Here is a 15,338-nt window from a genome sequence, read left to right on the forward strand (position 1 = left end):
CAACTACTAGTGGCTGAATGCTAGATACTTACAGACACAAACTGGTGTTTGTCCTGACCATTTGTGATCCTGAAGGCATATGCGAACAGATGTGCCTACTAGACGAAAGCCAGGATTACACTGGTAGACTACTGTGTCTCGATAACTGAAGCCATCACCACTTATATGTCCATTTACTATAGGATCAGGAGAACCACAATGACCAGCTGTAAAGTAATGCAAAATATATACATATAAGGTCAATTCCTATCAATTTCAAGTAAAAGAGCAAACAAAAGGGTTTAATAATAATCCTCCTTATGAAAAGCAAAAAGAACCATATCAGCTAAACACGTCCTTCCATTTTATAAGCTAAACAAAATAATTTTAATTGTAATTAACTATTTGGGTGGTGTATATACAGTACATTTTAATGTGCAATATTTTATTTAATGTTTAATACATTAACATCTCTGTGATAGATTCAAAGCTTTAGATAAATTTATACTTAAATAATAAATTATATTTAGGGAATGTTGTGACAAGTGAGACACTGCAGCTGCATTTGCAGTTATCTCACAGACAAGAATTACCATTTTTGTTCACTAACTTTTGCAGGTACATTTACGGTGAGTTGCATATTCACTGGTTATTACATCTGGTAAATTCTATATTCAATATTATAAAAATCAGGACTGCAATTTGGGTCCAGTTAAGATTAGTTCTAGTGTGATTCTTGTTGGTTTTGCATTCATTCATGTTCGTTTACATGTAATGGCTTGAACTTCATTGGAAAACTGCCAGAATCTTACTAGTCAGAATACAGTATATCACATTCCCCCTAAACAGTATGTCTGATAGCCAGAAAGGAGGGAGGTTAATGGATTGGCATAATTTGAAATAAATATAAAAGCCTAGTGAGTATATTATATTTAAAATTCCTATTCTGACATATCGCAAGAATATGAAAGGTTCCCATATTAACTATTCAGCAAAAGAGTGGGTTGCAAAATATATAAAATTCAGGGACTGCAGAAGAATATACGTGGCAATTTATAGCGAGTAAAATGTCAACTTGAAAGATTTTTGTATTCATGACTTTTTGCCATGAGTTCTATAGTAATATGGGGTCCGATTTAGACCTGATCGCTAGGCTGCATTTTCTCACAGCCTGCGATCAGATCTGAACTGCACATGCGTATGCACCACAATGTGCAGTCGTGATGGACTGCAGCAACAGGGATCGCTGGTCAGCCACAGGATGGTGCGAAATTTCCAAATGCACAGGCATTCGCAAGGTGTTTGACAGGAAGAGGAGGGAATTTGTGGGTGGCAACTGATCGTTTTCTGGGAGTGTTTGGAAAAATGCAGGCATGTCCAAGCATTTTCAGGGTGGGATCCTGACATCAATTGTGGTCCCGGACAGGCTGAAGTCATTGCAGTGGCTGAGTAAGTCCTGAGCTGCACAGAGACTGCCCAAAATCAGTTTGTGCAGCTCTGCCATACATGCGATTGCACAATTGCACAGCTAAAATACACTCCCCCTGTAGGCAGTGACTATCTGCTAGCAGCAGTGCAAAAATTGCTGCCTAGCAATCAGGTCTGAATTACCCCCATGGCTCTTTAAATTGTGTTTAAGGTGTTCTATCACCTAGCCATACCTTATCACTAATTTGTGTCTCCCATCTTTTCATGACATAATCATAAATCATAGAAATTAAAACTTAATTGTTAGCTGTTATCTCCTGGTGGAGACTTGATCATCAGCCGTCAGGCCACTCTGGGGGATGCAGTACTTGATCAGGGTGCGTACAGTTAGTAGGCTTTCATACTCTGGATTAATCCCTGGAAGACAACTCCGACTAGCCATGGCCCTAGAAACCTGCTGCTAAAGCTTGAGAGAAGTAGTGCAAGGGTATGGCTGGTAGTCTGAGCAGGAAGCCTGATTGGGGGAGTAAGAGTGGGTAATAGCTGCACTTAGATGGATAGCCATTTGCAGATGATGGGAGAAGAGCTGAACTAGTAGTGGAAAAGAAAGTGCTATATAGTAGCAAGATTTGTTATATTGGTCTCAGGGGCAGGAGAGCGAGATGTCAGGCATACATCATATATGAAAAAAGGAAAGCAGAACAGGACAAAAGTTGTAGCCAGGCAATAGAGACCCCAGATCCACGGATGAGATATATGGCGCTAAGGAGCAGGTTAGTTGGCCACAGGGATTTACCTTTTGTGCTGTGCAACTGGTAAATAGTGTCACACTGCCCCACCTGTGAATCCGGAACTCTAGCCTGTGGCCATGTCTCCCTGGCCCTGAGTCTTTGTGCAGCTCCCCACCCCACAAATCATGCAGCATCAGTAGCACGTGTGGCAGTGTGTGGGTCCCTCACTGCTCGGGCAGCAGGTCTGCTGCCATAGGTATCAGGAGAGCACAGGAGAAATGCTCAAGAGCTTCCAACAATCATACAAAGTACCTCTTCTAAATTCTGTACCTGATTTAATTCTCTGTTATCTGTAAATTGATGTTTCTTGAAGACTTGTATATATTATTGAATTGTGTAACATTCATTCTTTATTGTGTAGCTGTGTGTGGGCCTGATTCTGAGTTGCATGCAATCCTCACACACAATGCCGATGTTCATGTCGCTGAGCAACTATTAGCAAATGTGCAAAAGTGAAAGTTTCTGAAAACCCCTATAGCGTGTGTGTTATGAAGAGTGTGTGCACAAAGGAGCTGTTGCATTCGGGTCAAACAGTATCAGAAATGTATTGGGAAAGTTATGAGCATTCCGGCAGTGACTGGGAGATTGTTAGGAGTGCATGCAAAAATGGTCCATTCAGTAGCCATGTTAGTGTTGTGCTGTGGAAGTGTCACTGTAAGCAGCTACATTAACAGATACATAGGAGGCCATGGTTAGAGGGAGAAACTGCACCTTCCATAGTGCTTATTCAAGTTTCAATGCTGCGAACAATGGTGGCATATAAGGATGCATCAAATTGTATTACAGCATGCATGGATACTAAAAGTAGATGGGTGTCTCAGACCTTGCACATTTGGATGCACACAAGGGACTAGGTTTTAGCAGCATTTTCACCTCACAGATGGATGACCGTCAATAGACTACTGCATGTGCTTATGCATGCAACTCAGAATAAGGCCCTGGTACTACATATAGACTAATAATCAGAGGTTGCATTATCTTTCATAGATACACCCATCCAATAGGAAATTGCCCTTATAATTTATTATCAAGTCTGCATAATATGGCATGGAGAACTATTTTTCAATCACATGTCCATCCATGCACATACAGTATATACATCATCATGTTGTTTTACCGTTAATATAAAAGTTAAATATATTTACCTAGACACCGAGTTTCAGTGCCACTCCACAGACCATTAGCCAAACACTCTCTTACATGGGAGCCAACAAGGGTGTATCCAGAGTTACAAGTAAATATTGTAGTTGCTCCATAAACATTCATAGTTCCAATCCTGTTACCATTTGGAGGTGTAGGTAGATCGCCACATGAAATAACTGTGGAAACAAATTAATAACCATATGGAGAAAATTTATTTATTTACTCAGAGCATAGCTACACACTATTTATGAAGAAAAGAGAACCTCATTCATCCTATTTAATGGGCAAGCAAGGGTAAAGTGTATAATTATATATTTAATTGCTCTTTCTAAGACATACAATAATTAACTCCTTTACAGATAGATAGATAGATTTACACAGTATATACTGTGTATGTGTATATACACTATATAGACAAAAGTATTTGGCCACAGCTGTTATTTGTTGAATTCAGGTGTTTTAGTCAGACTCATTGCCACCGGTGTATAAAATCAAGCACCTATCCATGCAGTCTTCATTTGCAAACATTTTTGATACAAAATGGGTCATTTTGAAGAACTCAGAGACTTCATGCGTAATATTGTGATAGGATGCCTCCTTTGCAACAAGATGGTTCGTGACATTTCATCCCTGCGGGATATTCCACAGTCAACTGTTAGTGATATTATTATAAAGTGGAATCATTTAGGAACAACAGCAACTTAGGCACAAAGCGGAAGACCATGTAAAATCGCTGAGTGGGGTCAAAAACTGCTAAGGCACATGGTGCTGTTCCGCACAACAGTGCTAACAGGAGTATACCGGTGTAAGAACAGAGACGGAAGCGAAGCAAACGAACTCACAGACAGTATAACACAACATACAAAGGAGGTGATGGAATAACTAATAAACACAAAGTGAACGGAGAAGCCCAAAGGCTCAGGAATTGGGTGTCTCCCTAATGTCAGGAATGCTCAGATGGAATAGAGCGGACAATGAAGCGAGGTGTAGTGATTTAACATGTGGAGCACCTGAAATGATGTTGCTAAGAGCAACAGGAAAAACCCCAAAGGGTTACCAACGGGTGTGGGAATTAACTCCTTGGTCAGAGATAGAAATATAGACACAAGGAGGTATCCACAATCCTAACCCCCACTTGCAGGGCACAGGTTCAGCTTACTGCCACTAAACTGACACCCAGACGCCCTGCACAGTGAGGGAGGATTAATCAAGCAGGTCTGAGAGTACAGCCGCAAACCTGCTGGGTTCACAGAATAGCAAAAGAACCCCAGCAGGTCAAACAACTGACTCCAGTCTTACTGCTAGGTCCGGATTGGCAAAATGAAGTACCGAATCCCAAGGCCTATTCACAGTAAGCAACAAGTAAATACAAAGTCACACAGTACTAACTAACTCTCTGGAACTGACAAACAAACAAAGATTCAGCAGCATTTGCCTAGCCTGAGAGGATGGTTTATATAGCAGGTGCTGTCCACGCCCCACTCAGACCTCACAGACTGTGAGCACAAAACCAGCGCCAAATTCCTTGCCGTGCAAAGAGCCTGTAACCACTACACAGTAAAAACCCGGACCGGAGTATCAGCTGCGCTCAGGTTACTTCGCTAACACTTGCCTCCCGGTTGCCATGGCGACGTGACAGCACAGAGCAGGAGATCCTAACAGTACCCCCCCTCTGACGAGGGGTCAAAGAACCCCTACCACCGGGTTTATCGGGGAACTGCGAGAAGAAAGAGCGTATCAGTCTGGGGGCATGAAGATCACAACTGCGCACCCACGACCGCTCCTCCGGGCCATACCCCTTCCAGTGCACCAAAAATGACAGCCGACCCCGAACCATCTTGGAGTCAAGAACCCTTTCAACCACAAACTCCCTCTGACCCCGTATCAGAAGAGGAGAAGGTCTTCCACTGGAAGAAGGATTATTAACCACCAGTTTTAAAAGGGAACAATGAAATGTTTTATTGATACCCAATGAACGGGGCAGATCTAACTGAAATGCCACCGGATTGATAACCCTGGTGATCTTATAAGGGCCGATGAACCGGGGGCCTAACTTATGAGATGGCTGTCTCAACTTCAAATTCTTGGTGGACAACCAGACGAAGTCTCCTAATTTGAAGCTGCAGGGTCTTCTCCGCTTATCAAAAACCCTTTTGGTCACTAATGACACAGACACAAGGGCTTTCTTCACTTTCCTCCAAATACCCCTAAGGACCGAAACAACAGAGGAACCACCAGGCGTGGAATCCAGGGGGTCAAAAGAATTGACCTTAGGATGATGCCCATACGCACAAAGGAAGGGAGAGATCCCTGTAGCAGAGTGAGCCGCGTTGTTATAGGCAAACTCCGCCATGGACAGATGAGCAACCCAGTCAGTATGACACTTGGAGACATAAGACCTGAGGAACTGCTCCAAGGGCTGGTTCACCCTCTCAGTCTGCCCATTAGACTGTGGATGGTAGCCTGACGACAAGCTCACAGAAATCTGGAGATCAGAACAAAATGCCCTCCAGAATTTGGCCACAAACTGGGATCCACGGTCAGAGACCACATCAAGTGGCAACCCGTGGAGGCGCACAACATGCTGCATAAATAACTCAGCCAGGCGTCTGGCCGATGGCAACCCAACCAGTGGAACGAAATGCGCCATCTTCGAAAACCTGTCAACGACAACCCAAATGGCTGTCATCCCCGAGGATTTGGGCAAGTCCACCACAAAATCCATGGAAATGTGGGTCCATGGCTTAGACGGACTAGAGAGTGGATGTAATGGGCCGACAGGAACCCCTCTAGGAGTTTTATTTCGGGCACAAACGTCACATGCCCGAACCCACTGATCCACATCCCTAGCCACCGAGGGCCACCACACCGCCCTAGACAGCAACTCCTGAGTTCTGGCAATACCTGGATGCCCTGCCGACCTCTTGGCATGGAATTCCAGGAACACTCGCTGTCTTAACCTAGGAGGCACAAACAAGAGACCTACCGGAAGGTCTGGAGGAGCCTGCTCCTGTGCTCTAAGGACTAATGACAAGAGGTCCTGGGTAATGCCCACTTTAATACATGATGGGGACACAATGGGCAATGGCTCTTCGGTGGTCTCTTGAACTGGAGTAAAACTCTGCGAGAGCGCATCAGCCTTGATGTTTTTTGACCCAGGGCGATATGTTATGCACACCAGTGCTAACAGGAGTATACCGGTGTAAGAACAGAGAGGGAAGCGAAGCAAACGAACTCACAGACAGTATAACATAACATACACAGGAGGTGATGGAATAACTAATAAACACAAAGTGAACGGAGAAGCCCAAAGGCTCAGGAATTGGGTGTCTCCCTAGTGTCAGGAATGCTCAGATGGAATAGAGCGGACAATGAAGCGAGGTGTAGTGATTTAACATGTGGAGCACCTGAAATGATGTTGCTAAGAGCAACAGGAAAAACCCCAAAGGGTTACCAACGGGTGTGGGAATAAACTCCTTGGTCAGAGATAGAAATATAGACACAAGGAGAGTATCCACAATCCTAACCCCCACTTGCAGGGCACAGGTTCAGCTTACTGCCACTAAACTGACACCCGGACGCCCTGCACAGTGAGGGAGGATTAATCAAGCAGGTCTGAGAGTACAGCCGCAAACCTGCTGGGTTCACAGAATAGCAAAAGAACCCCAGCAGGTCAAACAACTGACTCCAGTCTTACTGCTAGGTCCGGATTGGCAGAATGAAGTACCGAATCCCAAGGCCTATTCGCAGTAAGCAACAAGTAAATACAAAGTCACACAGTACTAACTAACTCTCTGGAACTGACAAACAAACAAAGATTCAGCAGCATTTGCCTAGCCTGAGAGGATGGTTTATATAGCAGGTGCTGTCCACACCCCACTCAGACCTCACAGACTGTGAGCACAAAACCAGCGCCGAATTCCCTGCCGTGCACAGAGCCTGTAACCACTACACAGTAAAAACCCGGACCGGAGTATCAGCTGCGCTCAGGTTACTTCGCTAACACTTGCCTCCCGGTTGCCATGGCGACGTGACAGCACAGAGCAGGAGATCCTAACAGGTGCATAAAATTCGTCAACGTTATGCTGATTTCATAGCTTAAGAGTTCTGAACTTCCACTAACATTAATGTAAGCAAAAAAAACTGTGATGCAGGAGCTTAATGGAATGGGTTTCCATGGCCAAGCAACTGCATGCAATCCTCACATTATGCTAAGCATTGGATGGAGTGGTGTAATGCACACCAACAATGGACTGTGGAGCAGTGGAAATGTGTTCTGCGGAGTGACGAATAATGCTTCTCTGTTTGGCAGTCAGATGGGCGAGTCTGGGTTTGGCAGATGTTGAGAGACCCTTGCATGCTTGACTGCATTATGCCAATAGTGAAGTTTGTTGGAGGAAAGATAATTGTATGGGGCTGTTTTTCAAGGTTTGGGCTAGGCCCCTTATCTCCAGTGAAGGGTAATCTTAATGCTTCAGCATAGCAAGACATTTTGGATAATTCTATGCTTCCAACTTTGTAGCAACAGTTTGGGGAAGGCCCTTTTCTATTCCAAAATGACTGCCCCCCAGTGCACAAAGCAAGGGCTATGAAGACATGGTTTGATGATTTTGGTGTGGAAGAACTTGACTGGCCCACACAGAACCATCACCTAAACCCCATCAAGCATCTTTGGGATGAACTGAAATGGAGATTACGAGCCAGGCCTCCTCATCCAACATCAGTTCCTGACCTCATAAGTGCTCTACAGAATGAATTGGCACAATCCTAAATCTTGTGGAAAGCTTTCCAAGAAGAGTGGAAGCTGTTATATCTACAAAAAGGGGACAAACTCCATATCAAAAGTATATGTATTTGAAGAATATGTCATTACAATCCCTGCTGGTGTAAGGGCCAAGCGTCAAAATACTTTTGTCCATATAGTGTATATAAGAAAAAAATAACACAGGTCTGCGAAAGTTAAGGTATTGAAAGCTTGTTTTATAGTACTTTTATAATCTTAATTATACTCTTATGTACATCAAGAAATAGTATATCAAAAAAATACCACATCACATTTACCTATAAGGGGGTTGCATACATTTTTAAGAAACAACAAGAGGTTTAATTGTCTTGACATATTTATTGTGACATACAAAGAAGTGTAGATATATTATCTACACATCACTGTGTTTTTTCCTTAATTACATAATAAAATAACAATAAAATCAAACAAGAATAGAAATAAAACAATAATTATTGAAAAAATCGTTAATATCTTGTTTTTTTGTCTTCAAACTTTGTTGTTTCTATATATCGTCCAGCAGTAGTCAGCCATCATGCTGACATCCCAACATGTGTGTGTATATATGTTGTGTTGTGTGTATGTGTGTGTGTAGTGTGTACTGTGTTTGTATATATGTGGCAGTGGTAGATATATGTGTACTGTATGTGTGTGTATAGTGTGGGTATATGTGGTATCAAGTGTGTACTGTATGTACGTGAGTGTGTACTGCTATATGTAGTGGTGTGTGTGTGTACTGTAAGTGTGTGTATATGTGATGTGTGTGTGTACTGTCTATGTTTGTAGTGTGTATTGTGTGCATATGTGGTGGTAGGCAGGAGTTACAATGAGCCGGCACAGAGCAAAACTGTGTTGCATCTGTTGTATTTGGTTCCACCTTCACCAGCTCACCTTGTCATTGTAGTTTTTGTGTGTGTGCAATGTTCCTTTAGACAGTATGGGGTTTATGCCCTTTGTAAATTTCAGCTCCAGGCCCATGTGGACCTTAATCTGGAACTGGGCAGGGGGGAAGTTTTATGATGAGAACTGAATTGTAACTTTCTATACTACTGACTGAATTAATTTAAGACAATGTTTTATTGCAATGTACGCATAATACATTTATTACAGATGAAAAAAATGACTTATTCATAAATACACATTTTGCAGAAAAAAGTGATGTGATATGCAAAATCGGGAGTCATTTTCGTGTTCAGAAGCCAAAAATCTGTAAGTATCACATAAATTTGTTAAAAAATGTTTTTCATCGCAGACCTGTGTAATTAGTGGTAATACATATAAAAATTATATTATTTTAATTTGCATAACGTGATAAAAATATAATTGAGCTTGTAACACAAGAATTTTATGAATTTATCATGTTTTACCTAACAATTAAACATTGTAATGAACCTTTCAAAGCACATATTTACACAGGTTCTCATCTATTCTTTTCCTTTTCTGGTGCTGACTACAGCTTTTGTGTGTGTGGGGGCGGGGTGGAAGCAAACAATAAGTGATGGTGTTTTGTTCACTGTAGGGGACAGGAGAGCATATCATTTATTTATTTATACATTAAAGTATTAGTTTCTGTTTAAACTACCAAAGGTTAACGGAGAGGTTGTGGAGCTTTATCGTTTTTTTTTATTTCTTTTTTTGTACACTGAAAATACATTGTCAGGTACTGTATTGCTCTAGGGGTCAAGAACCTGCAAGTAGAACACCTTTAATTCCAATTATGTTAACAACACTTTATGTAGACCAAGTCCATTGCCCATGCTTGCCTATATAAAAATGTGTATTATGCAAAATAAAACAAACTTTTATCAAACTCTAAATGACATTCAATGTATCTTTGTGAAACGACCCATAAAGTAGTTTAGCTTTCAAAAATAGTCATGGCAACAAATTAACATACAGTACATTCAAAAATCAAGCACAAATCTGCCCCATAGGCCAAAACCTACATTTTGCAAATTTAGCCCTTTTTTGTTTTGATTATGTTTTTGTCAAGAAATTATTTATTGGGAATGACAGGGCATGACATGAATGATCAAACGTTGATTTACTTCTACTGCTTGTAGCACAAAGCCTTTACATCTCTGTGGTGATGAATACTGTATTTATGGTAATATAATAGATAAGATGAATTTGAAAAGTTTGAATTCATACATATTTGATCCATACCCATACAACTTGGTTTGATATCTTCTCCACTCCATGTTCCATTGGCTCTACATTGTAGAAGTCTCAAACCTCTAAGATAATAACCAGGACTGCAACTCAGCAAAACTTGAGATTTGTATTCATTTAATGAACCTGAAACCAGCTGCCAGATGACGTGTTCAGAGAGTTGAGAATCCAAGCTTGAACAAGTAATAGCTACAAAACAGAACAATAATTGATTAATATTTTCCTGAAAATTTGTATTGCCACTAAAATATCTTCAAGTAGACAATGAAACTGTATGTAAATATTTATAAGGCTCAAGAGTTTTATGCTTTCAACTATAAAAATATATTACTATAAAATATATTTATGTATTCAAACTTTAAAGATGCAAAACTAACTGGTGCATATACCATACAACTGAGAAACAATATCAGATATGTTTGGGTATTCCAGTTTACGCTATCTACCCATGAAAATGATGTATGTATCATTTTACTCTGTTTATCTGGGGGCTCATATTTAATTCCAGCAATCCCTAATATGTTAGTTACTCACACTGCATTTAATTTGAAAGAACCATCATGTGTAAACAGCCGTAACTCATAAACCTAAGTTCCTGTTACAGTTATGCATCCTGTAGAGCTCAATCACATTGAATGCACACAAAAGAAATACAGCATAATATTATATGCATCAGAATCTTCCTGATACTGTACATCAACTATTCAATGTACAGTATTTATGTCTTAAAAACCATTTTCCAACACTTACTCATAGCAAACAAATGAAATCTGCCTTGCTACCTGTTGTATTTGCATTATACATTTCTTACAAATGCATAGTTTATGTTTGTATTTCCATTTCCTTAATTACATTATACATTTTGTGAAATGTCATCTGTTTTATCATTCTTTTTCTATACGAAAGCATCTATTTCCTTTTCTGCATTCTAAATGTCTCCATCCACTACAGAATGCTAGTCACACACACTTACAGTATGTATATGATAATCAATCCAATGCAATCAAATGTTTATGACCTTATTGACTGATAATCAGTCTGCTATGTGTTCATCAGAAATTTTTTGATTGCAGTATATTGTGTGCATATTGTAATTGGGCGCAGAAATCCAACAATCCTACAATTATCCTACATTGTGCATGCACTACAAACCACACACAGAATATAGGAATGGGAAAAATAAAATTGGGGAAAACTCTGTGATTAAAAAAGTATTTGGATTGCAAATAATGTGTGTCTCAATTATATATTACAGTGATTCTAAAGAAATTGAATTTTTATTTTGGAGAAAAAAATTGCAAGTTATTTGTTTTCTTTGGTCTGTTGTAGTGTAGTTTGTCCCAGTCCCTGGTGAGAGACTTTAAAACCTGTTCTAAGAGATTGCAGTCTTATGGTTAAGGCAGGGTTAAGTCTCCACCTAGCCTACAAACTCAGCACACATGGGTGTGACTAATTAATCAGTAGTGCTTTGGAAAGAGGCTTAAATTGACTTTCTGGTGTTGGGCTCAGTGCGACTGATGCTGGGCGAGCTGGTCAGTCACTAGGTAGGTGACCAGTGTATAGCCAGTGACAGGGTGGCAAGAATATTTGCTAGTGCCACAGTGAACGCTGCTTGTGCCACCCTGACAAGTTGGTAAATAATTCCAGCCCATCAGTACAGCAAATACTTTTGTGGACTTACAGTCAGTGCCACAAAGTGGTGTCAGGAGTTACAAGTTTTGTCACACCTTTTACTCTCTCTCTCTATCTATCTATCTATCTATCTATATATATATATATATATATATATAAAATCAGTGATGTGCATTAAGGTAAGTGGCTGGGAAGGCACTGGCTAGTATCAGAGCCAGATTTACACACATAATGTATGTGAGCCCAAGAGTTTATGTGGGCATTACACAAAGGTGTAGCAGTATATAGTATATTACTGGAAATTTGATGAGTGTTGATTAGAGATGCATATATACAGAGAGAGAGAAAAACAAGACAAGAAGGTGCTCATAGTGTAATAAATGAAACACCAACTCCAAGTGGGAGCTCTCAACAGCAGTGGTCCTTCCTTGGTGGGGGTGTCTTCGGAAAATGAATAGGAATCCCATATATATATATAAAACAAAGGCATTAATTGACTTCACTTGCCATTCCCGGGTTTGTGGTGTAGAATGGTAAATGCATTGGATTAATACACTCCAAACCTTGGATTGGCAAATGCAGTGGATTAATGCCTTTGTTTATTTTGGTTGATTATTTTTTAATTAATCTTTTTGTGATCACAGCCACCCCTGTGGTTTATTTAATTTAACCTGTGTCAGATGTTTTCTTAGTAGTTTTGCAGCAGCTATGCCTGATGACTGCCTCAACTTTTAAAGGCCACGCTGCAGGAAAGCTTTAAACCTGTAAGTACACCATAAATTTACCAGGTTAAGAATTCGGAGTGAATTTACCAGGTTAAGAATTCGGAGTGACAAAGTAGGATATATATATATATATATATATATATATACACACAAATGTTATATACACAAATGTTAACATTTGTATTTGTTTGGTTGTCAAGGTGACAAATTGTCATGGCTGTGGCGCTGGAGCTGCGCTCTCAGCGTGATGACGTCATCTACACGAGGTGCCAGGATGGGTGGGCGGTCCCGGGCCCAGGAAACGGCTCTCACATGGTGCACTGATATATTTCAGGTATGTCTTTTTCTTGCAATGTTTGTAACCTGACGACCGTGATACAACACTGAAATGTTGTTAAGCAGCATCAAACTTGCGTTGAGTGTTTCTTTCAAGCTGAGTACCACACCTACCGCTTCTGTGTGTGTATATATATATATATATATATATATATACACACACACCCTGATGAAGTCTTCATGATGAAACATGTTGGCGTGATAGTAGGTCACTGGACGTCAAAAGTGTCTTGGCTTACCTGATTGTGCATTGTCGAACTAGGAGTATATGATGAGCAGCGGCTAGCGGCTTTCTGTGTGGGCTGTCTGGAGGCGCCAGTGACAGTCTTCTATGCTGTGATACCCTAACCCAATGTATGTATACATATACTCTCATTAAAGGAGTTGAAAACGTTTTACTTATTTCCTGCGCCCTCCATCTGTTTTTTCTATATGTGCAATATTGAGCCGGTGCAGGGAAATTATCCAGTGGATGTGAATCAGGAGCCGGTCTAAAACCTAATTACAAGGACTGTATGATTTTGCGCAATTATTTTTATATTTATATATATATATATATATATATATATATATATACATACATACATACACACACATAATATATAATATATATGTCATCATCCCGGTAGGGGACCCAAAAATGTGGGATTTTGGATAAGGGATACTCAACCTGTATGTATATATATATATAAATATATATATATATATACTAGAGAATACTATCCAGTTAGTGAATTAGTAAGAAAGTAATTGTTTCATAACTAGATATCTTTGAAATAACAGTTTAATACAGTTGCTAGACAACAGTGAAGTTCTTATGTAAATAACAACATATTTGGTTGATGGAAACCATTTAATCCAGGATGAGAATGTTGAAAATACAGTAAATTGATAGCAATTTAGAAGTCAGCAAATCAGCATTTGAAAGAACTATGTACAAAAGGAACCAGAAATGAAATGCTTTATTCTTATAGCCTAGTCGGAAAATCAGTGGGTTATTTGTTACAGGAAAGACTGTTGTTGCTTATCCTCCTCATGCAATGCTGACACACAACAACATTATGCCTATATAAAGAAATTACATTTTTGATCCATTATCAGGTTCATGCAGATGCTGAATCTACAAAATGATTCTACAGTACACCTGGTGATGTTGAAATTCAAAACATATTTGAGCAATATCTGAATTTCTTTATATTTTCCATATCATACCATACCATTGTGATATCATTAAATTTCACTTAAAACTGACCAATGAATTATATAATTAATAAAACGGTTTTACATGAATTGTCAAATACAGTAAATAGTTTTAATGATACGGTAATAAATTATTTACTTTGGGATAATATAATGGGACTATCATTATTACTAGAGATGTGTTTTGTGTTTTGGTTTTGGATCTGGATCCATGCTAGTGTTTTGGATCTGGACTGGTTTTGCCAAATCTACCCTTTCGGGTTTTGGATATGGAAGATTTAAAAAAAACCCCCATAAAAACAGCTAAAATCACAGAATTTGGAGGTAATTTTGATCCTACGGTATTACTAACCTCAATAACATTCATTTCTCTTTATTTCCAGTCTATTCTGAACACCTCACAATATGGGGAGTATTTCAGACCGGATCATAACTTCAAATTTGTTAGCAGTTGGGCAAAACCATGTGCACTGCAGGTGTGGCAGTTAGATGTGGGTGGGTTCTTTTGTTTATGTGCAGAGTAAATACTGGCTGCTTTATTTTTACACTGCAATCTAGATTTCAGTTTGAACACACCCCACCCAAATCCTCTCTCTCTGCATGTTATATCTGACCCCCCTGCAGTGCACATGGTTTTGCCCAACTGCTAACAAATTTGCTGGTACGATCAGGTCTGAATTACCCCCATTGTTTTTAGGCCAAAAGGTTGCACCAAGGTCGCTGGATGACTAAGCTAAGAGACAAGTCAGTGGTACAAACACCTGGCCCATCTAGGAGTGGAATTACAGTGGCAGACAGGATGACAGATTTAAAAAATAGGCCCCAAAGAGCACATAATGCAAAGAAAAAAAGAGGTGCAAGACGGAATTGTCTTGGGCCCTCCCACCCACCCATATGTTGTTTAAACAGGACATGCAAAGTGTAATAAACCCATCATTTCAGCAACAGCTGGACCCCCTGGAAAGAGATTGCCAAGTTCTCAGAATCATAGCTATCTACAAACATACCACCTACTTCTTTGATTATTTTTCACATTGTGAGAAGAGTCAAGAGGAAGAGGACAGTGTCAAGAAGGTGATTAACAATTAGAGAGGCACACACAATCAGGAACAACACACATGCTTTCACCTCCACTCCTATATTGGTATG

At 40.0% G+C, this 15,338-nt stretch overlaps 1 protein-coding gene across 1 annotated transcript in view; it reads right to left on the minus strand.

Annotated features, from left to right (window-relative positions):
• Positions 1–15,338, minus strand: part of CSMD1 (CUB and Sushi multiple domains 1) — a 2,470,978-nt gene that overhangs the window by 171,829 nt on the left and 2,283,811 nt on the right. The window contains 3 exon segments of the mRNA XM_063916678.1: positions 33–206; positions 3,344–3,517; positions 10,291–10,485. Coding sequence (XP_063772748.1) covers positions 33–206; positions 3,344–3,517; positions 10,291–10,485 — 543 coding nt within the window.

The sequence above is a fragment of the Pseudophryne corroboree genome, chromosome 4 (genome assembly GCF_028390025.1).
Source record: "Pseudophryne corroboree isolate aPseCor3 chromosome 4, aPseCor3.hap2, whole genome shotgun sequence".
Taxonomy (NCBI): domain Eukaryota; kingdom Metazoa; phylum Chordata; class Amphibia; order Anura; family Myobatrachidae; genus Pseudophryne; species Pseudophryne corroboree.